Source organism: Pristiophorus japonicus, chromosome 7 (assembly GCF_044704955.1).
Source record: "Pristiophorus japonicus isolate sPriJap1 chromosome 7, sPriJap1.hap1, whole genome shotgun sequence".
Taxonomy (NCBI): Eukaryota; Metazoa; Chordata; class Chondrichthyes; family Pristiophoridae; genus Pristiophorus; species Pristiophorus japonicus.
The window spans coordinates 195,533,207-195,559,444 of NC_091983.1; the positions used below are offsets into that span (position 1 = coordinate 195,533,207).

A 26,238-nucleotide genomic window follows, 5' to 3' on the forward strand; every position below is an offset into this window, starting at 1 on the left:
AAATTTACTGCTCCAATACGGACAAAGCCGCAACAGAGGCATGACCAAATTTCTCCCCCAAAGAAATACAAGCCAAGCTTATGCAATCTGTTTCCATAACTTAACCCTTTAAACCCTAGTATAATTCTGGTGAATCCCTGCTGTACCCTTCCAAGGCCAGTATATCCTTCCTGAGGTGTGGTGCCCAAAACTGAACGCAGTACTCCAAATGGGATCTGACCAAGTCTGTACAACTGTCATTATCATCACCATAGGCAGTTCCTCGGAATTGAGGAAGACTTACTTCCACTCTTAACATGAGTTCATAGGTGGCTGAACAGTCCAATACGAAAACCACAGTACCCGTCACAGGTGGGACAGATAGTCGTTGAGGGAAAGGGTTGGTGGGGCAGGTTTGCCGCACGCTCTTTCTGCTGCCCGTGCTTGATTTCTGCATGCGCTCGGTGATGAGACTCGAGATGCTCAGCGCCCTCCCGGATGCACTTCCTCCACTTAGGGTGATCTTTGGCCAGGGTCTCCCAGGTGTCAGTGGGGATGTTGCACTTTATCAGGGAGGCATTGAGGGTGTCCTTGTAATGTTTCCTCTGCCCACCTTTGGCTCGTTTGCCGTGAAGCAGTTCTGAGTACTGTTACAACATAACTTTATCCCCTTTTGTATTCCACTTCCCTTTAAATAAAGGCCAACATCTTATTTGGCTTTTTGTACCTATCCACTAACTTTTAGTGATTTGTGTGCATGGGCACCCAATCTGTTTATTTGTCCACAGTTCCTAGTTTCTCCCCATTAAGAAAATGTTCAGATTTGTCTTTCTTCGTTCCAAAGTGGATGAACACTCACTTTCCCACATTGAACTCCATTTGCTATAGTTTTGCCCATCCATTTAATCTGTCTGTCAATGTCCTTTTGTCACTTCCTGCCTGTCACTTACTGTGCCTCCCAACTAACTTAGTGTCATCTGCAAACGACGATATACAACACTATTCCTTCATCTAAGTCATTGATATGTGGTGAAAAGCTGAGGTCCCAGTACAGAACTCTACTTATCACATACTGCCTGCCAATTAGAGTATGTTTCCTTATCCCTAATCTGTCTCCTACCTCCCAACCAATTTCTAACCCATGTTGCAAGATTGCTTCCAATTTCGTGCACTTCCATTTATTTTCTTTCCCCTTCCACCCCCCCATCCCTAACTATTACCTTTCTTACCCTTCTCCCCCGCCGCCCTGCCGATCTCCGGGATATTGTGGTTAATTATTATACTTGAACCAATGGCCTGGTTGAAATTGGGTAACTTGGTGCAGATGAGAGTAAATGTGTGATCTTCCTCCTCTGTATGGCTCAATCCCATCCAGTGCCATGTTTTTATCCACTGAGCCATCAACAATTTTTATTTAGACTAAGATGCAGTAAATATGTCTTTTACATGATTTGATTTTTGTCATGATCTAAAGCTGTATTTATGTTGAAAGCTGACAATTCATCTTTTCCTTACAGGGTTTGTCAGATTTTTAGAAGGATATTATATTGTATTAATAACTAAAAGAAGAAAAGTTGCAGATATTGGGGGCCATTCAATTTATAAAATAGAAGACACCAACATTGTCTACATTCCAAATGACTCCGTTCGAATTGCCCATTCAGATGAAGCCAGGTAAGTGAGCGCCAAACAATTTAGGACACGTACAAGATTTTGATCTATAATACAACAGATGTGAAACAATTCAGTAGTTAACCTAATCATTGACTTGTACTAATTTAAAATCCTATTCATCACCAAGACTACTGTTTTTACTGCCTTTAGCCCTTATCTTGTCTTGACCACTGCATGGAAACTCTCACGGCTGACTTTTACATCTCTAGGCTTAATTCCTCAACCTCCTTACCGTGGACCTGAAACCACTCGGAGGCTTCCCGCGGTCAAATGCCTCCGATCTGCAAGAAAAGTACGCAACTACTTGGTGCCTCCGTATCTTTGGACTCCTGCGTAAAACCCCATGTATCCCAGAGGCACATGCAGTTCGCAAGCGTCCCTGGGATCACGTGGGTCAGCCCAACCAATCAAAAAGGGGGATTCACATTGTGCTTATCGAGGATTCCATTTACATACGGATTCCCCATAAGCATATTAGGAATGATATAAAAAAAACACTTTCACACCTTAATAAAAATAAATCCCACGTTTAAAATAAATAAAAATACAATTTAATTAAACACTTAAAAACATTTTTAAATAGACCAAAAATAACTAATTTTAAAGATTTTTGAATGTTTAAATGATTTAACAAATTTTAGTTTAATATTTATTGAAACCCTTACACTGGTAAAAGAAGGCCCTATGCCTGCATTCACCAGGCGTAAGAGTTTTGTGGGCATTCGCTGGGCAGTAGTTGAGCAAATAGCCCAACTCTCTGCCAGCGAAGGTTCATTTCCGGCAAATCTGGAACTTGACAGATCGCAAGTTCTGGGTTTTAGCCCTCTTCTGGAAACATAGAAACATAGAAAATAGGTGCAGGAGTAGGCCATTCGAACCTTCGAGCCTGCACCACCATTCAAGAAGATTCACCTCAGTACCCCTTTCCTGCTTTCTCTCCATACCCCTTGATCCTTTTAGCCGTAAGGGTCATATCTAACTCCCTCTTGAATATATCCAATGAACTGGCATCAACAACTCTGCGGCAGAGAATTCCACAGGTTAACAACTCTTGAGTGAAGAAGTTTCATAGAAACATAGAAAATAGGTGCAGGAGTAGGCCATTCGGCCCTTCGAGCCTGCACCGCCATTCAATAAGATCATGGCTGATCATTCCTTCAGTACCCCTTTCCTGCTTACTCTCCATACCTCTTGATCCCCTTAACCGTAAGAGCCATATCTAACTCCCTCTTGAATATATCCAGTGAACTGGCATAAACAACTCTGCAGCAGGGAATTCCACAGGTTAACAACTCTCTGAGTGAAGAAGTTTCTCCTCATCTCAGTCCTAAATGGCCTACCCCTTATCCTAAGACTGTGTCCCCTGGTTCTGGATTTCCCCCAACATCGGGAACATTCTTCCCGCATCTAACCCCTCCCGTCCCGTCAGAATCTTATACGTTTCTATGAGATCCCCTCTCATCCTTTTAAACTCCAGTGTATAAAGTCCCAGTTGATCCAGTCTCTCCTCATATGTCAGTCCAGCCATCCTTGGAATCAGTCTGGTGAAGCTTCGCTGCACTCCCTCAATAGCAAGAACGTCTTTCCTCAGATTAGGAGATCAAAACTGAACACAATATTCCAGGTGAGGCCTCACCAAGGCCCTGTACAACTGCAGTAAGACCTCCCTGCTCCTATACTCAAATCCCCTAGCGATGAAGGCCAACATGCCATTTGCCGCCTTCACCGCCTGCTGTACCTGCATGCCAACTTTCAATGACTGATGAACCATGACCCCAGGTCCCGTTGCACCTCCCCATTTCCTAATCTGCCGCTATTCAGATAATATTCTGCCTTTGTGTTTTTGCCACCAAAGTGGATAACCTCACATTTATCCACATTATACTGCATGTGCCATGCATTTGCCCACTCACCTAACCTGTCCAAATCACCCTGCAGCCTCTTTGCATCCTCCTCACAGCTCACACCGCCACCCAGTTTAGTGTCATCTGCAAACTTGGAGATATTACACTCAATTCCTTCATCCAAATCATTAATGTATATTGTGAAGAGCTGGGGTCCCAGCACTGAGCCCTGCGGCACTCCACTAGTCACTGGCTCCCATTCCGAAAAGGACCCGTTTGTCCCGACTCTCTGCTTCCTGTCTGCCAACCAATTCTCTATCCACGCCCGTACATTACCCCCAAACCATGTGCTTTGATTTTGCACACCAATCTATTATGTGGGGCCTTGTCAAAGGCCTTTTGAAAGTCCAAATTCACCACATCCACTGGTTCTCCCTTGTCCACTCTACTTGTTACATCCTCAAAAAATTCCAGAAGATTTGTCAAGCATGATTTCCCTTTCATAAGTCCATGCTGACTTGGTCCAATCCTGTCACTGCTTTCCAAATGCGCTGCTATTTCATTCTTAATAATTGATTCCAACATTTTCCCCACTACTGATGTCAGGCTAACCGGTCTATAATTACCCATTTTCTTTCTCCCTCCTTTTTTAAAAAGTGGTGTTACATTAGCTACCCTCCAGTGCAGAGTCGATAAACTGTTGGAAAATGATCACCAATGCATCCACTATTTATAGGGCCACTTCCTTAAATACTCTGGGATGCAAACAATCAGGCCCCAGGGATTTATCGGCCTTCAATCCCATCAATTTCCCCAACACAATTTCCCGCCTAATAAGGATATCCTTCAGTTTCTCCTTCTCACTAGACCCTCGGTCCCCTAGTACATCCGGAAGGTTATTTGTGTCTTCCTTCGTGAAGACAGAACCAAAGTATTTGTTCAATTGGTCTGCCATTTCTTTGTTCCCCATTATAAATTCACCTGAGTTCGACTGCAAGGGACCTACGTTTGTCTTCACTAATCTTTTTCTCTTCACATATCTATAGAAGCTTTTGCAGTCAATTTTTATGTTCACGGCAAGCTTCTTCTCGGACTCTATTTTCCCCCTCTTAATTAAACCCTTTGTCCTCCTCTGCTGAATTCTAAATTTCTCCCAGTCCTCAGGTTTGCTACTTTTTCTGGCCAATTTATATGCCTCTTCTTTGGATCAAACACTATCCTTAATTTCCCTTGTTAGCCACGGTTGAGCCACCTGTTTTATTTTTACTCCAGACAGGGATGTACAACTGTTGAAGTTCATCCATGTGATCTATAAATGTTTGCCATTGCCTATCCACCGTCAACCCTTTCAGTATCATTTGCCAGTCTATTCTAGCCAATTCACGCCTCATGCCGTCGAAGTTAGCTTTCCTTAAGTTCAGGACCCTAGTTTCTGAATTAACTGTGTCCTCTCCATCTTAATAAGGAATTCTACCATATTATGGTCACTCTTCCCCCAAGGGGCCTCGCACAACAAGATTGCCAATTAGTCCCTTCTCATTACACCACCCAGTCTAAGATGGCCAGCTCTCTAGTTGGTTCCTCGACATTTTGGTCAAGAAAACCATACCTAATACACTCCAGGAAATCTTCCTCCAACGCATTGCTACCAGTTTGGTTAGCCCAATCTATATGTAAATTAAAGTCGCCCATGATAACTGCTGTACCTTTATTGCATACATCCCTTATTTCTTGTTTGATGCTGTCCCCAACCTCACTACTACTGTTTGGTGGCTTGTACACCACTTGCACCAGCGTTTTCTGCCCTTTGGTATTCCGTAGCTCCACCCATACCGATTCCACATCATCCAAGCCAATGTCCTTCCTTACTATTGCATTAATTTCCTCTTTAACCAGCACTGTTAGTTGCCACTTACTAAGTCATTTATTTAAAAAAAAATTCTCCTTGTTTGTTCTATAGAAGTTTACAGCTCAGGAAGCCATTTGACCCACTTGAAAACAGATCCCTCTGCCTAGCTTTCTCCCCATATCTCTGTATGGTCCTCTGCTCCAAATATTATTCCTAATGAACCATTCCACTACTTTGCCAACTACTCATTAGGGACAAATTAGTTTGTAGTTACTTATAATTCGTTTTTGTGGCATTTCTTAAAAGTTAGTACCATGTTGGCTTGTTTCCAATTTGATTAGGTCTCCCTATTCATTGACTTTCATGATGATTACTACAAGCAATAAATAGATTTGATTTCTAGTTTTGCATAGCACCCTCCCTCTGGACATTTATTGGTGTTGAGTCTTTTTAAACTATCGAGGACATTAATGTAACTGATAGTAAAATCACTTTAGCTGATCTGTTAGGAATATTCTCCTGTTTCTTTTTCATTGCTGTCCCGCAATGTTCAACTACAAGACCAGTAAAATTAGATATTTGAAGAAATATTTTTTTTCTAGGTATGTGAGAATTTTCCAGAGTGTGGATCTTTCCAGCAATTTTTATTTTAGGTAAGTCATTGTTTATATTTGTGATTTCCATCATTAAATTTATATTGGTAATATTTCTTTAGTTCTTTCCTCTATATACAAATATGTCTCTCCTGGGCAGAACAGAATTGTTTTTGATGTGGCATTTTTTTCTTCCTCCTGCCATTACTTGTGGTCGGAGAGCTGTGTGTTGTGCATTTTGTCCAGCTTGTGATTTTTTAAAAAAATTGTATTTTGTCTTGTAAATGCCTTTGCTTTTGGTGTGGGTAAATAAATAATTTGGTAGTTGTATAATGATGCTACATTTCAAGAATTGCACCAGATATGATAGTAGGCTATCAAGCATGAAATGGACATGTGCTGGATATGCCTTATCCTTCCAGCTTCTAATGGCTGGAACTAAAACTAGTGACTGGAGAAGATGTAGAATGATGAATGTCAGATAAGTTAGCTGTCGCCATTTGACACTAACCTAGTCCTACAGGACAGACACACCAACATTAGCGTCCTCGACCAGGCCAACAACCCCAGCATTGAAGCACTGACCACACTTGATTAGCTCCACTGGGCAGGCCACATCGTTCGCATGCCTGACACAAGACTCCCAAAGAAAGCGCTCTACTCTGAACTCCTTCACGGCAAACGAGCCAAAGGTGGGCAGAGGAAACGTTACAAGGACACCCTCAAAGCCTCCCTGATAAAGTGCAACATCCCAACCAACACCTGGAAGTCCCTGGCCAAAGACCGCCCTAAGTGGAGGAAGTGCATCCGGGAGGGTGCTGAGCACCTCGAGTCTCATCGCCGAGAGCATGCAGAAATCAAGCACAGGCAGCGGAAAGAACATGCAGCAAACCAGTTCCCCCCCACTCCTTTCCTCAACGACTATCTGTCCCACCTGTGACAGGGACTGTGGTTCTTGTATTGGACAGTTCAGCCACCTAAGGACTCATATTTTAAGAGTGGAAGCAAGTCTTCCTCGATTCCGAGGGACTGCCTATGATGATGAGTCCTACAAGAGTGAAAAACTGATACCTAAAATATTTGACCACCTAAGATTAGTTCTCCTGTAAAATCAATTATCTTGGTACTGGACAAGCATGCAGGGCCTCCTAGTGCAACACTAGATCAGCATCCATGCTGGCTAGTTATGGATGGTTGCTACTTACTCAGGTTTTGGTCCATCATTGTTATTGGCATTGTTGTCTTGCAGGTGGTTGTGATGCTCTCTAGTCCAATTCTTTCCAAATGTTCTTTCACAAGTAATTGGATAGAAATAATGTTGGTGCTAAAGCCAAATTATTAGTGTTTCTCCTGCACTTTTTTTAAGCCCTAACAATGAATAAGCTTCAACCCTTTTTCGTTGTCTCTTCTCTTTTCTCACCCCTCACTTCATTAATAGGTACAAATGTCAGAAGGCACTACCTCATCCACATTAGAAATGAATTGCATCCTAGAAGTACTAAATACTTTATTGCTAACTATCCCCTCAATAGATATGTTTTCCCTTCCATACATACCCTTTTGAAGAATTATAAGAACATAAGAAATAGGAGCAGAAGTAGGCCATGTGGCCCCTCGAGCCTGCGACACCATTCAATAAAATCATGGCTGATCTGATCTTGGCCTCAACTCCACTTCCCTGCCCTCTCCCCATAACCCTTTACTCCCTTATCATTCAAAAATCTGTCCATCTTGACCTTAAATATATTCAATGACCCAGCCTCCACAGCTCCCTGGGTAGAGAATTCCAAAGATTCACGACCCTCTGAGAGAAGGAATTCCTCCACATTTCCGTTTTAAATGGGCGACCCCTTATTCTGAGACTATGTCCCCTAGTTCTAGGTTCCCCCACGAGGGAAAACATCCTCTCTGCATCTACCCTGTCAAGCTCCCTCAGAATCTTATACGTTTCAAGATCACCTCTGTCTCCTAAACTCCAAATGAGTATAGACCCAACCTGTTGAACCTTTCTTCATATGACTACGCCTTCATCTCAGGAATCAACCTCTTGAACCTTCTCTGAACTGCCTCCAATGCAAGTATATCCTAAAGAGACCAATACTGTACACAGTACTCCAGGTGTGGTCTCACCAACACCCTGTACAGTTGTAGCAGGACTTCCCTAATTTTATACTCCATCCCCCTTGCAATAAAGGTCAACATTCCATTTGCTTTCCTAATTACTTGCTGTACCTGCATGCTAACCTTTTGAGTTTCATGTACAAGGAGCCCCAGATCCCTCTGTACTGCAGCATTTTGTAATCTCTCCTCATTTAAATAAAAAAATTTTCACCCAAAGTGTACAACCTCACACTTTCCCACAATATACTCCATCTGCCAAATGTTTATCCACTTAACCTATCTATGGGCTCAAATTTCCCCAGGAGTTACCCCGCTTTTTTTTTTTGGAGTAAGAGGCTTTTTTTGGAGTAACTTAAAAATCTCAAATTTCCCCATTTAACTTGCTCCAGTGTAAGTCAGTTAGTTAGGTTTTTTTTTAGGTTTGTTTTTTTTCTCCAAAAGGGGGCGTGACCAGCCACTTACACCTGTTTTGGCCATGGAAGCAAATTTGGCCAGCTAAAAGTTACTCCAAACTAACTTAGGCCAGTGTATGTGACCACTTTTGTCGGCACAGAAAAACCTTGCCTACATTTAAGAAATCAGCATAGGTAGTCATAGATAGGGGGGGGAAGTTAAGTTAGAGGATTCTAAAGCACTAAACATCTTCACAACTTCACAGCATCAGCACAATGTCAAAACAATTTTAGCACAACATGTTCGCGACATCATCAAAAATAAATGAAAGATAACTTGGCTACTGAAAATAGAGCAGTCCTGCCTTGCCGACTGCAGAACGCACCAGCTAGCCCTCCCGCCAGGGCTAGGGGCAGCAGGCACGCATGACTGTAGAGGTGAGGGATGGTTTTGTTTTTACAGTTGTTCCTAAATGTGTGGTGATAATGGAACATGATTCAGTTTTAATGCAAAAAATATTTTATTGGGAAGTTTACAGTGCACTTCAACAACAACAGCAAAGAAAGGCTGCACCCATCTCTCACCCACATATCGGGGAATGTGCACTTCCTCATAGGAATGGTGGTGGGGGGAGGGCTGGGGGCCCGGCTTGGGTCTCAACAGAGGCTGGTGTGAGGATTGCAGTGGGAGTGGCATTTGATTGTCAGGCCTGTGTACCCTTATTGCAGCAGCTAGTGCCCTTATGGCCTCTGCCATCATTTGCACTCCCTCTGACATGCCCGCCCTCAGTTCCCATTTTAGTGCTGATATTTCTCCCGACAGTGTCGCACGCTCATCACGCAACCCACTGACGGCGGCCACGAGTGATCGGAAAAGGGCATTAGTCTCCTCACCCAATGACATAACCTGATGTACATCTAATGAAGGCTGCATCTCAGGAGAGACTGGTCGGCTTCTCCTTCCCCTCACCGTGGGTCTGCATAGCGGCACCCCTCCAGTGCGAGACAGTGGGGCCCTGGGTGTTACAACCTGCATTCCACCACCGCCACTGGGACCCGCAACCTCGGAAGGTGTGAAACCAAGGCATTTCGTGGCAGAGCTCATGGAGGTGTCTGGCAAAGTGATGCCCTGTACCATGAACTGATCCATTTCACGATCAGCATTCTCCCATGAACACAGATCCATGAACCCCATCCCCCCCACCCACCTTGGTCTGGAGCGGACGCATCTAGAACTTCTTGTTGATGTTCAGGATTATCTTCTTCTTCTTCTGTAAAATACAACAGATCAATCAAATGGTTAGCAGGAAAGGAGGGGGCAGGATGGGTGGAATGAGTAGTCTCACGCATAGCCGACCAGTCAGCAGGTTGATTTGAAGGGCGACAATGCATTTTCATGATTGACCCTCACCCTCGCGTGTGGGCCCAAATTGTGCAAAGCTGATTCTTTTTCAGCAGGTGCGACTAAGCAAGGCAGCGACCCTCTGTTCCATGGGTGATGGTTGGTGCAGACTTGGCGGCCCTCCTGTTCTAGTTCTCTCCCTTTTGTTGTGGGCCAATTTCTTCTGCAAAGATGAAAATATAATTTTTGCCACATAGTGAGCTTCTGATGGATGGGACATATACAGATGATCACAATAACAATTGCAATTCTATTAAAAAATACTTACACTCACTACTTGACCAACGTCCTGCCATTTCTTTTTACACTGGCTTCCACTTCTTGCGGTCTTCACCCCTGCGGAGAATTCTTCTGCAATTAAGTTCCAGCATCTCCTCATTTTTTTTGGGGTGGAACTTTTGTGGGACCACTCTTATTGATATCCAGCTCCTGCCATCTGTCCTCAGTGACAGTGACTAGTTTCTCCACCTCCTCATGCAAGAAGTTCTTTGCCTTGTTGCACGCTCTTGTGTCATTGGTGTATTGGATTTATACTCAGGTCATCTTGAAAACACAGTTCTCACCTTTCATGCATCTATGCAGCACTCCTTTCCACTCCCTCAGCCACCCTAAAATCACAATTCACACCTTACCTTCTAATATGGCCCACTGCCAATGCTGCTGAGGCACTGAGGACGCTCTCCCTTTAAATGGCCGATTGCCAAGGTTCCTGCCCCATTGGTCAAATGGTCATGCGTCCCCCTGCCGGCACTCGAGGACACGCCGGGCCCAAGCCCTGCGCCGCCCCGCCCCCCCCCCCCCCCCTGCCGGCTGCGCTGAACAAGTGCAGCCCCCCCCACCCCCGCAGGTTTCTCTGCGCCACACCACGTGCCCACAGTGATCCAGGAACGGCCAAATTATCCCGGTATGTTTTCGGCACATTTTTTCCTCCACGAAGTTGGGCGCACCACATCTAATTACGCCGCTCTAAGCAGCTGGGGAAATTTGGGGCCATAATCCCTTTGCAGATGCTTTGCGTCCTCCTCACAACTTGCTTTCCCACCTATCTTTGTATCAAAATTCACATCCTTGTGTCAAATCTTCAATAGCTCAAGGTATCTTATCTAATTTGTTCTATCCGTGTCCGAAACAGCTTATTGTGGGAACAAAAACCATTTTTGGGAGGAGACTGAGGAGGTTATCGACACTGAGTACATGGAATAGGTCTCCCTTTTCCTTGACTGGTTCATTCACAAGGATATTTGATGCTTTTAAGGCCAGAGTAGCCACGAGTGCAAAAACATCAGCCCTGGAGAATTTCATTGGATCAATCTACTTTGACCTATTAGGAATTCATATTTTGTTAGTTACCACAGCCTAGATCAGCAATCGCTTATGATTTAACAGACTGGACTGACTGCTTCTCTATCTAATCCTATCCACAGACCTCATTCTAAATTTCTACCATAGATATGTGAGAATTTAATTAGATGTTATCCATCTTTCTCTCCATCCCCCTATATATGAGTGTAATGTAGGTTTTATTCATATAGATGCCAAAAGAGTTTTGATCTAAATCTTGGGCAGAATCAAGTCTATTTGTAAGATCAGGCAACTCTTTTTTTTTTTTAGATCTGCCATTTCCAGTCAGGAGTTGGTGAAATAACATGTCAGATGTGGTCTGCATTGTGTAAGCCATTTTCCTAGCTCTAATTCCACACCTTGGACTAATTCGTTGAAGGTCATCTTTAGATAACATTAAATAGCATTTTTGGGTGACCCTCATATTTTTTATAAAACTCTGCTGTGTTTAGATTTAGCAGTCAATGGCAATCAGCAATTTGCGCTCTCAATTCTCAATTTTTAGATATTTTGTAAAAATCACAAAATTTACACCTACTGTTTTACTACTGGGTCGTGCATAGGGAGCACACTCTAATGAAGAAGAAAGTTTTAGTTACCTGTCTTATGGGATTGTCTTCATTGCTTGAATGCAAATATCCACCCATCCTTTGCAAGACTACATAAGAATGTGGAAAGTTGCATCTTGTAAAACAAAACTGTTTAGCCCAATGAGCAAGTTTTCTGCTGGATAAATCATCATAGGCGGTCCCTTGTATCGAGGATGACTTGCTTCCACACTAAAAAGGGATGAGTTTACAGGAGTTTCAATGAACAACCTAATATTCCAGGTCCTGAACTACATGTTGAAGGGTGGAAGCTGCCTGTGCATGGCTTTTTTTAAATGTGTGGTGGCCGTTGCACACCAGCCACCACATGGGCTTGACAGAGCGAGGTCTTGGTCCAGTGGCAAGGACTGAATAAAGGCAGTCACATGGCCATTGTTCATTCCAACATTTTAAAAATTGCTGGAAGAAACTGCCTGTATTCACTCCTTTGGCAATATGGAGTTATTTCTGTGGTATGTATGATATGCTTCCATTTGAAGATTGAAGGAATTGGGTGTTTCCAGTTTTTTTTAAGGAAAACTGTAGCCATTTATTTCAAATGTTGCGTAGAAGTACTTTTTGTCTGAAGAGAAACTATAATGCCAATGTTGCTTTATTTCTTTTTTTACAGCTACAGCTATGATCTGACTCATTCCCTTCAGTTCAATTTGACCGTGTTGAAAATGCCTAGTGAGGGATTAAAAAGTGACACCATTGGGCATGGTCGGCAGGAGAGCTTTGACATCTTTGAGGATGAGGGTGTCACTACACAGGCTGGAAGTGGTGAGTATTAAATGTTGTGATAGATGCAGGCAGTGTATTGAAGGATAATATAGATTGGACAATAGAAAAATATGCATAGTTGCCTGCCCCTTTTATCCTGTGATTACTGTGCAATTGCCCCTTTTCATATTGCAGAGTAGGTTAATAAGAACATAAATTAGACTAATTACACTTCCAGATTTAATTGCATGTTCACATTCAAAATAGCGGAAAAATGCTCACTGTGATAGAGTCCCCACCAGATCTGTCTACAAGGGGAACAAATTAAAACTATTTTTAATGAAGAATGACAATATAAAAACAAACCTTTTTTTATACTAAATGTAGGTGCCAGACTTTGAAATGGTTGTTTTAAAATTTGTGTTGCAAAAGTGATGTAATTGAAATCTGGCCCTTTGTAATTATTGAATCATTGGGGCCAAGTTTCGGCCTGAGTTGCTCCTGTTTTTTTGGAGCAACTGGTTTAGAATGGAGTATCTTAGAAATTGCAATTCTCGGCATTTAGTTTGCTCCAGTTCTAGTCAGTTAGAACAGTTTCAGTTTGGAACAGATTTTTTTTTTTCCAAAAGGGGGCATGTCCGGCCACTTGCGCCCGTTTTGAAAGTTTAGGCAGTGAAAACATACTCCAAACTAACTTAGAATGGAGTAAGTGTAGATTTTTGTACGCTCAGAAAAACCTTGTCTACACTTAGAAAAGCAGGCGTAGAGAATGGGGGGGGGGTTTAAAGGGAAGTTTTCAAACATTAAACAAATAAAGAGCCATCATCAATAATAAATGATAAATACATCAATAAATCAACCAATAAATCAATCAAAAAAAAATTAAGAAGAAAAAATCAATAAATCAAAACATAAAGCACCGGGAGTCCTCCAACAGCGTGCTGGGACGGCCCCCCCCCAACCCTCAGTGTGTCCGTCAGTGTCAGTGTCTCTATCTCTCTGTTTGTCTGTGTGTGTGTGTCTCTCACTCTGTCAGTGTCTGTGTTTCTGACAGCGAGGGGGGAGGGGGAGGAAGGAGGAGGGCGGTAGAGGTGGGTGGGGGTTGGGGGAGGAGGAAGAAGGGAGGGGAGGGGAAGGGAGGCTGAACGGCCGGGCCCAAGACTTCGGGCATGATTTACAGGTAGGTGGTGTCGGGTCTTGGGTCCGGGGGTCGCGGAGATCGGGGGTGGGGGGCGGAGATCGGGGGGGTGGGGGGGGCAGAGATCGAGGGGGTGGGGGGGCAGAGATCGGTGGGTGAGGGCGGGGGGGTCGCGGAGATGGGGGGGTCGCGGAGATTGGGAGGGTGGGGGCCGCGGAGGGCGGCCACGGAAATTGGGGGGGTGTGGGGGGAAGAGAGTCGCGGAGATCGGTGTGGGGGGGGTAGAGGTGGGGGGGGGGGAGAGTTGCGGAGGTGTGGTGGGGGGGAAGAGTTGCGGAGGTCAGGGGGGTGGAGAGTCGGGGGGGGCGGAGGAGAATCGGGAGGGGAGGAGGAGAGTGTCTCATGAGGGGAGGGGGGGTGGTGAGTCGCGGAGGTCGGGTCCAGTTCCGGGGAGCGGGAGTCAAGTCGGGTCGGGTCAGGTCCGGTCGGGTGGGCGGTGAGCCTTATCCACGCAGTCCCAGTGAGGCCATTCGGCCAGGGCTAGGGGCTGCATGCTTCGGGCCCCTCCCACAGTTTTGGGCGCCTGGAGCTACTGCACATGCGCGCCAACTGTAGCGCGCATGTGCAGAGGTCCCGGCACTGTTTTCAGCGCAGGGACCTGGCTCCGCCCCCCCACAGCTCATGCTGCACCGCGCCCAGCTCCAGAGGACCTGCAGGGAGCCGGAGAATAGGTGAGTTTTTTTTAGGCGCACTTTGTGCCGCAAAAAACGGTCGTCCATTTCAAGTAAACCTGAGAGAAGTGTGGGCACAGAGCTGGCAATAGATCATTTGCTTGTTACGTTTCAGAATAGTGCATGCAGAAAGACGCTAAGGTTCTGTTTCTTTTCCTTCCCCCCACCACTCCAAAAAATCATGGCATCCAACTATCTCTTAAATTATTGCAGCTTTTTTGCATCCATTACTCTACCCATTCTATCGGTTGATTATTCTGAAAGAAATTAACAAATTTCAACCTGCCTTCCCTTGTTTTATTCAGCATTAAGTCTACCAAGACTCCCTAGCTTTCTTAACTTCATCCTTTTTAAACTATTCATGGAGTATTTGTATCATCTATTGTCTTTCATGTGTGCAGTAATTTTCATTTGTCTAATTAAACTTCATCTGCCTTTGATCGGCCCCTGTCCAGGGCAATGTTCCCTACTCAAGAATTACCACCAAAAACTGACTACCATTCACCTTGTTGCTGTTTGTGGTACCTTGTGTAAAATGGATGTTGCATTCACCCTCAAAACTGTAATTGCACAATATAATTTGTTCTATGTATTGTTTCTGATAGATTGATATGCTATACAAATGCAAGGAAATTGTTGGTCTGTAACTGTATTGGATATATATACTTTACTACTTTAAAAAAAATCATTAGTTACCGCTTTTGGGGCCAGTACTTTAAAATTCTGCACCACTCTATCCCCTACTGTGCTACGTTATCCAAAACAGAATGAGAATACATTAAACATCAGAACCATTGTTCTGATGCCAGATTGACCATGAGCAATACCACAGCTATTTTATATATACTATTTTATGGTTATTACTCATTTTATGTTTAAATGTTTACGGTGATAAAATATTTATCATTTTCAGCTCCTGGTTACTATGGCATTCAGAATCAGCCCTACCCTAAATATGCTTGGAATGGTTACATCTTGGAAAACGTCACAGCTGCTGTCCACCATAACTGGTTGTTGTATATTATTCATGGATTCTGTGGTCAATCAAGTATCCTTTTCTAATGTATTCCATTTTTATATGATCATAAAATATTTTTAAATTTTAAATATTATCCTTTCTGTTGTAACCTATTATAGAATTATGAAATTTATGGCAAACTATCCAGCCCATCGTGTCTGTGCCGGCCAAAAAAGAGCTATCCAGCCCAATCCCACTTTCCAACTCTTGGTGCGGAGCCTTGTAGGTTACGTATTCATATAATAGTCTCAAAGCCAGACGTCCCGATAGTTATAGAAACATAGGCCCCAAGTTTCCACATGATTTGCTCCTGGTTTTTAGGAGCAACTGGTGTAGAACGGAGTATCTTAGAAATCAGAATTCTCGTCATTTAGTTTGCTCCAGTTCTAGTCAGTTAGAACAGTTTCACTTTGGAACAGAATTTGTTTTTCAAAAGGGGGCGTGTCCGGCCACTTACGCCTGTTTTCAAAGTTTCGTCAGTGAAAACTTACTCCAAACTAACTTAGAATGGAGTAAGTGAAGATTTTTGTACTCTCGAAAAAAACCTTGTCTGCACTTTAGAAAATCAGGCGTAGGTTACAAATCAGGCGTAGGGAATGGTGGTGGGGGGGGGCGGGGTTTAAAGGGAAGTTTACAAACATTAAACACTTCAGTTTTACAAATAAAGAGCCATCATCAATAATAAATGATAAATACATCAATAAATCAACCAATAAATCAATCCAAAAAAAATTAATAAGATAATTTTTTTTTAAATCAATGAATAATACATTTTCTACTTACTGACTGCAGCACCGTGAGCCCTCCAACAGCGTGCTGAGATGCCCCCCCCCCACTGTGTCTCTGTCAGTGTCTCTATCTCTCTGTCTGTCTGTGTGTGTCTCTCATTCTCTGTCCCTCAGTGTCTGTGTTTCTGACAGCGAGGGGAGGGGGATGGGGGGGAGAAGAGGAGATGGGGGGTGGGGGAAAGGAGATGGGGGGTGGGGGGAAGGAGATTGGGGGGGTGGGGGAAAGGAGATCGGGGGTGGGGGGAAGGAGATTGGGGGGGTGGGGGGAAGGAGAAGGAGAAGGGGGAGGGAGGCTGAACGGGCCGGACCCGAGACTTCGGGCAGGGCCCGTCCCCAGCACCAGATTTACAGGTAGGTGGCGCTGGGTCAGGGGGTGGTGGGAGGGAGGTCGGTTCGTTTCGGGTCGGGGGGAGGGAGGGAGGGAGGGAGGGAGAGAGAGAGAGAGGGAGGTCGGGTCGGATCCAGTCCGGGGGCGGGGGTGGGGGGGAGCGGAGCGGGAGTCGGGTCGGTGTCTGGTGCGGTCCGGCAGTGGGAGCAGGAGTCGGGTCGGTGTCGGGTCCGGTCCGGAGGCGGGGGGGGGGCTCCAGTCCGGGGGGGGTCGGGTCTGGTTCGGGGGCTGGGGGGGGGGGGGGGAGGGAGCTGGAGTCAGGTTGGTGTCTGGTCCGGGCGGGAAGCGGGAGTCGGGTCGGGAGGAAGCAGGAGCTGGCCGTGGGAGGAGCCTTATTCACGCAGCCCCAGTGAGGCCATTCGGCCAGGGCTAGGGGCTGCATGCTTCGGCCCCCCTCCCACACAGTTTTGGGCGCCTAGAGCTACTGCACATGCGCGCCCACTGTAGCGCGCATGTGCAGAGGTCCCGGCACTGTTTTCAGCGCAGGGATCTGGCTCCGCCCCTGAAAGCTCCTGCTGCGCTGCACCGAGGGCCAGAGGACCTGCAGGGAGGTGGAGAATCTGGAGGGGTTTTTTTAGGCGCACTTTGTGGCGCGAAAAACGGGCATCCAGGTCGGGACTGCGCCGTTCTAGGCGCGGCTCGAAACTTGGGCCCATTGAAAATAGTTGCAGGAGTAGGCCAGTCGGCCCTTCGAGCCTGCACCGCCATTCAACAAGATCATGACTGATCACTCCCTCAGCACCCCCCTCCCGCTTTCTCTCCATACCCCTTGATCCCCCCCCCCAACCGTAACGGCCATATCTAACTCCCTCTTGAATATATCCAATGAACTGGCATCAACAACTCTCTGCGGCAGGGAATTCCACAGGTTAACAACTCTGAGTGAAGAAGCTTCTCATCATCTCATTCCTAAATGGCCTGCCCCTTATCCTCAGACTGTGTCCCCTGGTTCTGGACTTCCCCAACATCGGGAACATTCTTCCCGCATCTAACCTGTCCAGTCTCGTCAGAATCTTATACGTTTCTATGAGATCCCCTCTCATCCTTCTAAACGCCAGTGTATAAAGGCCCAGTTGATCCAGTCTCTCCTCATATGACAGCCCAGCCATACCTGGAATCAGTCTGGTGAACCTTCGCTGCACTCCCTCAATAGCAAGAACGTCCTTCCTCAGACTAGGAAACCAAAACTGAACACAATATTCCAGGTGAGGCCTCACTAAGACCCTGTACAGCTGCATTAAGACCTCCCTGCAACTATATTCAAATCGCCTAGCTATGAAGGGCAACATACCATTTGCCGCCTTTACCGCCTGCTGTACCTGCGTGCCCACTTTCAGTGACTGATGAACCATGACACCCAGGTCTCGTTGCACCTCCCCTTTTCCTAATCTGCCATCATTCAGATAATAATCCGCCTTCGTGTTTGTGCTCCCAAAATAGATAACCTCACATTTATCCACATTATACTGCATCTGCCATGCATTTGCCCACTCACTTAAACTATCCAAGTCACCCTGCAGACTCTTAACGTCCTCCTCACAGCTCACACCGCCACCCAGTTTAGTGTCATCTGCAAACTTGGAGATATTACACTCTCTTTCTTCATCCAAATCGTTAATGTATATTGTAAAGAGCTGGGGTCCCAGCACTGAGCCCTGTGGCACCCCACAAGTCACTGCCTGCCATCCTGAAAAGGACCCGTTTATCCCGGCTCTCTGCTTCCTGTCTGCCAACCAGTTCTCTATCCACGCCAGTACATTACCCCCAATACCATGTGCTTTGATTTTGCACACCAATCTCTTGTGCAGGACCTTGTCAAAAGCCTTTTGACAGTCCAAATACACCACAACCACTGGTTCTCCCTTGTCCACTCTGCTAGTTACATCCACAAAAAATTCCAGAAGATTCGTCAAGCATGATTTCCCTTTCATAAATCCATGCTGACTTGGTCCGATCCTGTCACTGCTTTCCAAATGCGCTGCTATTTCATCCTTAATGATTGATTCCAACATTTTCCCCGCTACTGATGTCAGGCGAACCCGTCTATAATTACCCATTTTCTCTCCCTCCTTTTTTAAAAAGTGGTGTTACATTAGCTACCCTCCAGTGCATAGGAACTGATCCAGAGTTGATAGACTGTTGGAAAATGATCACCAATGCATCCACTATTTCTAGGGCCACTTCCTTAAGTACTCTGGCCTGCAGACTATCAGGTCCTAGGGATTTATCAGCCTTTAATCCCATCAATTTCCTGCCGAATAAGGATATCTTTCAGTTCCTCCTTTTCACTAGACCCACTGTCCCCCAGTACATTCGGAAGGTTATTTGTATCTTCCTTTGTGAAGACAGAACCGAAGTATTGGTTCAATTGGTCTGCCATTTCTTTGTTCCCCATTATAAATTCACCTTAATCCGACTGCAAGGGACCTACGTTTGTCTTTACTAATCTCTTTCTCTTCACATATTTATAGAAGCTGTTGCAGTCAGTTTTTATGTTCCCTGCAAGCTTCCTCTCGTACTCTATTTTCCCCCTCTTAATTAAACCCTTAGTCCTCTGTTGAATTCTAAATTTCTCCCAGTCCTCAGGTTTGTTGCTTTTTCTTGCCAATTTATATGCCTCTTCCTTGGTTTTAACACTATCCTTAATTTTCCTTGTTAGTCATGGTTGAGCCACCTTCCCAGTTTTATTTTTACTCCAGACAGGGATGTACAATTGCTGAAGTTCATCCATGTGATCTTTAAGTGTTTGTCATTGCTTATCCACCGGCAACCCTTTAAGTATCCTCTGCCAGTCTATTCTAGCCAATTCACTCCTCATACCGTTGAAGTTACCTTTCCTTAAATTCAGGACCCTAGTTTCTGAATTAACTTTGTCACTCTCCATCTTAATAAGGAATTCTACCATATTATGGTCACTTTTCCCCCAAGGGGCCTCGCACAACAAGATTGCTAATTAGTCCCTTTTCATTACGCATCACCCAGTCTAGGATGGCCAGCTCCCTGGTTGGTTCCTCGACATATTGGTCTAGAAAACCATCCCTAATACATTCCAGGATCAACTCCTCCACCGCATTGCTACCAGTTAAGTTAGCCCAATCAATATGTAGATTAAAGTCGCCCATGATTACTGCTGTAACTTTATTGCGCACATCCCTTATTTCTTGTTTGATGCTGTCCCCAACCTCACGACTACTATTTGGCGGTCTATACACAACTCCCACTAGCGTTTTCTGCCCTTTGGAATTCCACATCATCCAGACTAATGTCCTTCCTTATAATTGCAATGATTTCCTCTTTAACCAGCAATGCCACCTTTTCCTTTCTGTCTATCCTTCCTAAATGTTGAATACCCCTGGATGTTGAGTTCCCAGCCTTGGTCACCCTGGAACCATGTCTCCGTGATGCCAATCACATCGTATTTGTTAACTGCTATCTGCGCAGTTAATTCATCCACCTTATTCCGAATACTCCTCGCATTGAGGCACAGAGCCTTCAGGCTTGTCTTTTTAACACAGTTTGTCCCTTTTTGAATCTTGATGTAATGTGGCCATTTTTGCTTTTTGCCTTGGGTTTCTCTGCCCTGCACGTTTACTATGGGCGAAAAACTCCTCGGTTGTTCTATGAAGTATAAATAGAACCTAAAAAATGATGGTGGGGGGGGAGAGGAAAGAAGGAGAGAGAGAGAGGTGCTTTAACCAGTTAGCCTAACTTCAGTAGTGGGAAATGCTGGAGAATACTTCATGAGATGCTACCAAATTTTGTCTAAAGAATCCAGAGGTATTCAGGAGATGTAGCAAAGTTTAGAACTTTGTTATGTAACAGTTAGAAGTATTGGATCATTAACCAAATCAGTAGGTGATTGATCCATTGGATCTAATTAGAGAGCTCCAGAAAATAAAATTATGGTTCATGTAATTAGAGATAAATGGTAGCCTAACTGACTATTGGTTTTGTAATAGAAAACAGAATATGATGTGTGCCATTGGCTCTGAGGACCAGCGAAATTCAGTAGAGACCTGTCTTATAGATGCCTAGGGCTAGAAAGTCCGTAGCACCCCGTTTAACTTTTGAAAACTGGAAAAAGTAGCACCAGGCACTAATGTTTCATTCCTGCTGGGAAATTCAGCTTTAGCGCTCCAAGAGGGAAATGGAGCACTAACTCAATCGTTAACCACTTGTCTTGGGGCGCTAAAGTCCAAGAGCGCTGGACAAAGTGAAGTGCAATGCTAATGTCATCAGCAGTTGCTTCCCTCGCTTAAAGGAAAGGACCAATGATGGTGCACAATCTACATTTCAGCATTTCAAGGCGACCTGCGTGACTGCCATTACAGCCCCAAACACACTCAAAGTGGGGAGCTTGGAAATGAAACAACAAAACTTTCAGCGGGCACCAAACTGGTGAAAATAATAAAGATTGACCTACCTGAAAACCAATCCCTTAAATTAGCGATCCCCAAGCGGCCAGCTGAATTGACACGTCGTCTCTTCCTGTCGTTGTTGACGCCCGGCGATACAGCAGGGGGGCGGGATGCAATCTCGCATCCAGAGCAGAAACGGGGCGCTGCACACTTTGACATCATGATCTGCAAGATGCTAGAGACCCAGGCGGTAAGTGTTGGCGCCAGCACTAAAGCGGCAAGGAAGTTCATGGGCGTCGCTGAATTCGCCACGCCCGGTCACTAATCTCTGAGCGCCCCGTTGGAGCCTCCTCCCCGGGCGCTAAGCAGCTGAATTTCTCCCACCAACTGTTTACATTATTCAAATGAACTAAAGGATGGTATTTCTCATCAAATCTTGCATTACATCAATCTGTGTAGCTAGGTAACTATATGGCTTTGTAACAGTCAAAGGGGATTGAACCAATTAAGCTGAGCCAAGAAAGACAGATAAATTTTATTGGGGATAAATGTAAAACAATGCACGTCGGATTTGGAAACATAAAACCATGTGCAGAAGTGAGTGTCTATTGAAAAAAAAAGTTTAGACAACATTGATTAGTTAGTAACGTTATGTATCTGGCCAATGTGAAGCTATTATGAAAATGACTAAACAAATAGGTGCATCTCAAATTTTGCCTACATAACAGAAAATACATTTCAAAAATAACAAATGGTGGTGAAACACTTTGGGACATGCTCAGGACATCCAAGAGCGATCTATAAATATAAGTAACACCTGCACTCTTTGCCTCCAGCTCTCTCCAGATTAGTTATTTACAATCTGTATAATTCATTGGTAAGGTTACATTTCAAACATGTACAGTCTGGGGCATGTGCACCAATGTTGTATTTTGCTCTGAGTTTAAAACTAACTCAATCTTCAAAGAGCTTTGTATATTGAGGAAGGTCAAAAGAATTACTTTGAAATTTAAAAAAAAATCTAGGAAGGTTCACAGCATTCAACTGCATTTAATTGAAATAAAGTTCTGCTACAAATCTTTCATGATTTTTGAGATATGGAGAATTTAGATGTAAACAAATTATTTGAAATTAAATGCAGATGCTTACGTGCCTCCACCGAGACTCTCTATGGATGCCTATCAAAATAATTTAGTGCTATCTTAATGTCTTTAAAAAAAATAAGCTACTTAACATAGTAAAACATCCCAAGGCGCTTCACAGGAGCATTATCAAACAAAATATGATACCTAGCCACATAAGGAGATAGTAGGACAGATGACTAAAGGCTTGGTCAAAGAGGAAGGTTTTAAGCAGTATCTGAAAAGAGCAAGGTGGAGAAGTTTAAGGATGAAATTCTAGAGTTTGGGGCCAAGGCAGCTGAAGGCACATCTGCCAATGGTGGAGCGATTAAAATCGCGAATGCCCAAGTGGCCAGAATTGAAGGAGCGCAGAGATCCTTGAAGGTTGTAGAGCTGGAGGAGGTTGCAGAAGGGGGGGGCGGCGAGACCATGGAAGGATAAGAATTTTAAAATCAAGGCATTGGCGGTCTGGGAGCTAACGTCGGTCAGCACGCACAGGGGTGATGGGTGAACGGGACTTGGTGTGAGTTAGGATACGGACAGCAGAGTTTTGGATGAGCTCAAGTTTGCATAGGGTGGATGATGCGAGGCCGGCTAGGAATGCATTGGAGAGCATCTAGAGTTAACCAACCCATGAATGAGGGTTTCAGCATCAGATGAGATGAGGCGGGGCGGAGCTGGCCGATGTTTCGGAGGTGGAAGTAGGCGGTCTTGGTGCGGATATGTGGTCGGAAGCTCATCTCTGGATCAAACACAACACCAAGGTTGTATAGAAAATAAGTGCAGGAGTAGGCCATTCGATCCTTCGAGCCTGCACCACTATTCAATAAGATCATGGCTGATCATTCACCTCAGTACCCCTTTCCTGCTTTCTCTTCATACTTCTTGATCCCTTTAGACGTAAGGGCCATATCTAATTAACTCCCTCTTGAATATATCCAATGAACAGTGGTTCAGCCTCAGACAGTTGTTAGATGAATATCTGGTTAAGTACATGATTGAAAATTTAAAGCATTTGCATAGACTTAACTTATCAAATGATTGAAAGATCATCATTTGTGAAATGCAAAAAAAACTGCAAGTGGTGGAGATCTGAAACAAAAACAGAAAATATTAAACAGTAGCTGTGGAGCAAACGGATACGTTAATATATCGAGCATATTGCCCTTCAATAGAACTGAATAAATGAAAAATGGACAAGCATTAGAAGAGCAGAACAAAGGGAAGGAGGTGGGAAATGTAAGATGAAGTGCTTGTGAGAAGACCTGTAACCTGCTTAAAGGCGGAATAGGCTAAAATTACCCAACTTTCCTTCCCCCCCCCACCGAAGATGCAGACGAAGACCAGCAGAAATCAAACACTTCAGTTTTACTGACCTTTAGCATCTATACACCTGAATGCCATTAGATTGTTATGTAGCCATGGGAACCCTCCAGCAGAGCAGCTGTATAAACTAAACAGGTCAACACCAAGGGCAGGTCTGGACTAATAATCCAGAGACCGTGAATACAAATCCTGCCATGGCAGTTTGAGAATTTGAATTCTGTTTTTTTTTAATCTGGAAATAAAAAGCTGGTTATCAGTAAAAGTGATCATGAAGCTGTCGGGTTGCTCATAAAACCTAACTGCTTCACTGTCCTTTTTAGGAAATCTGTCCTCGTTACCCACTCTGCCCTATATGTGACTAATCCCACATCAATGCGGTTGATTCTTAACTACGCTCTGAAGGTGCCTACCAAGCCATTCCGCCAAGAATCCACACAAACTGTTGCAGTTCTCAGCGGTGGCTCACCGCCACCTTGTTGGCAACTGGTGATGGGCAATAAATGCGGGCCTTGCCAGCGAAGTCCATATCCCAGGATAAATGATTTATAGGTTTTCATTTTCTTTCCTTTATTAGGTTTTCTCCCACTGGTCCAGCTATTCGTATGTTACTTATTTCTCTACTCTGAGCTCCTTCATGGCAAACGAGCCAAAGGTGGGCAGCGGAAACGCTACAAGGACACCCTCAAAGCTTCCCTGACAAAGTGCAACATCCCCACTGACACCTGGGAGTCCCTGGCCCAAGACCGCCCTAAGTGGAGGAAGTGCATCCGAGAGGGCGCTGAGCACCTCGAATCTCAACGGCGAGAGAATGCAGAAATCAAGTGCAGACAGCGGAAAGAGCGTGCGGCGAGCCAGTCCCACCCACCCATTCCCGCTACGACTATCTGTCCCACCTGTGACAGAGTGGGGGGGGTGGGGGGAAAGAGAGTGGATTTAATATCAATTGTCCTTTCATTCCATACCTGCAATCAGTACTGTTTTATAATATGGTTACCTTGAGGGAAAATATATTTGCTGCCACAGTGAAGCTATGTCTGAAGCAACATGTGCTTTTTTTTCTTTTCCATCACTTTCACAATTTTCATTTACAAGTGTATTGATATAACTACAATTATAATTTTCTTGGAAGTAAGGACATGGAAGTGAAGACTGTTGTGCCACCAGATGTCAGCATCACTAGCCAACATAAGATCCTTGTATGCAGCTGATTCTGATTGGTGGCACATAACAATGGTCACAATTTGGCTTTACTTTTTGATACACTTCCTAAACTGGTGTTAGTGTGTTGGGATACTAGCCAAAGTTTCTGGGTTTTTTTAGGGATGCCTAAATGATGGTTTTGTCTTAATACAGCACTCTGCATCTACTGTAGTAATTGCTTTGCTGCTTGTTTAACCTTTTGTAGATGTTGATTAACATTGAACTTCAAACAGTTCAAGCTTCAGGTTCTACATCAGTTCATGGATGCCATTTCTTATTTAAGAGGAAGCCTCAATCATTGATTGAGAAACCTCTCCTTGTGCTTCCTCAGGAACTACTTTTTTACTATCGCTTCTGTAATTCAACATCTGCTCCAGCTTTTTGCAGGTGACCATTTTCTTTGAGAATCACTTCTTATCCTGAGTATGGATCTTTTTCTGATGTAAGTTCTAGGGTGCATTAATTCAAAAGCAAAATACTGCGGATGCTGGAGTCTGGAATAAAAACAGAAAATGCTGGAAATCACAGCAGGTCAGGCAGATCTGTGGAGAGGAAGCAGAGTTAACATTTCGGGTTGATGACCCTTCGTCAGAACTGGAGAGTGTTCGAAAAGAACAGATTCTTAACTAGCACTGAAAGGGGGAGGGGAAGATCTGTGATAGGTTGGAAGACGAGACATTAGAGAGACAAAAAGGATGATGGCCCAAATTCAAATGGTAATGCCAGGAGTTAAAAAAACATTAGTCAAGATAGGGTGTGAATGATGGGATAATGACGAACTGCCTTTAGAGATAAGGGGGGGAGGGAGCCAAAGATTGGCAGCAGTTACGCGCTGAGATTTTTGAACTCGATGTTGAGTCCAAAAGGCTGTAAAGTACCGAAACGCAATCTATGTTTACAGGATCATTATTTTGAATACAAACATTATTCGCTAGGCAATTTTGTCATGCATTTCATTACATAATTGCTGTAACGTACACCATGCTAAAATGTAAGTAACATTCTGAACTGTCTCAGATCTACAATTTTTATGTAACTCAATGCATAAACTTGTTTTTTGCATTATATTAGATCTCCCATGGTACACTCGCATGCAGATTGGGGGTTCTTGTGTTCATATATGGTGCCTGTACTGCGTTGATTTTGTTCCTTGCAGTTATCGCTGAGGCTTGCTGTCATGGTGGGTGAATGGACTTCAGCCTTGCTATTTTGAGTTTGCATGGGTTCGTTAGTGCTGCTTGTGAAGGGATTGCTCTCCCTTTCAGTCTGCTGCTGCTCTATCTTTTCTGTAATATTCTCCTTCTGTCTGTTTTCCCCCTTATGTCTATTATTTTCATTTTTCTTTGCTTCTCTTTCTATCCCTTTCTTCCTGAGACAAGCGATGCATGTTGGGGAGAGCAGGAAGCAGATGGAGCTGATAGTGAGTGGATAGGTACTGGGGGAGCAAATGGGAAGGTACAGAGGGCTACAATTTCCAATGGTTTACCGCCTGGTTTCTGGGCAGTATTAGCCTTTTGGCTAAGATCTGCATAACTAACCTGGCCAGCCACCATGACGTCCGGGTGGTTCCTCCCTGGTCAGGAAGGTATATGCTTACATTTTTGTAAACAGGAGGTGGGTGGGATTGGTGACCCATCCACCTCCACGGAGGTGTGTGGGGGACCT

General features: G+C 44.4%; 1 protein-coding gene across 1 annotated transcript in view; it reads left to right on the forward strand.

Moving 5' to 3' along the window:
- The window catches only part of fig4a (FIG4 phosphoinositide 5-phosphatase a), a 142,192-nt gene that overhangs the window by 20,829 nt on the left and 95,125 nt on the right, over positions 1–26,238 (forward strand). Inside the window, exons 5-8 of the mRNA XM_070885676.1 lie at positions 1,497–1,653; positions 5,949–5,999; positions 12,414–12,565; positions 15,288–15,422. Coding sequence (XP_070741777.1) covers positions 1,497–1,653; positions 5,949–5,999; positions 12,414–12,565; positions 15,288–15,422 — 495 coding nt within the window. The remainder of the gene's footprint in view (positions 1–1,496; positions 1,654–5,948; positions 6,000–12,413; positions 12,566–15,287; positions 15,423–26,238) is intronic.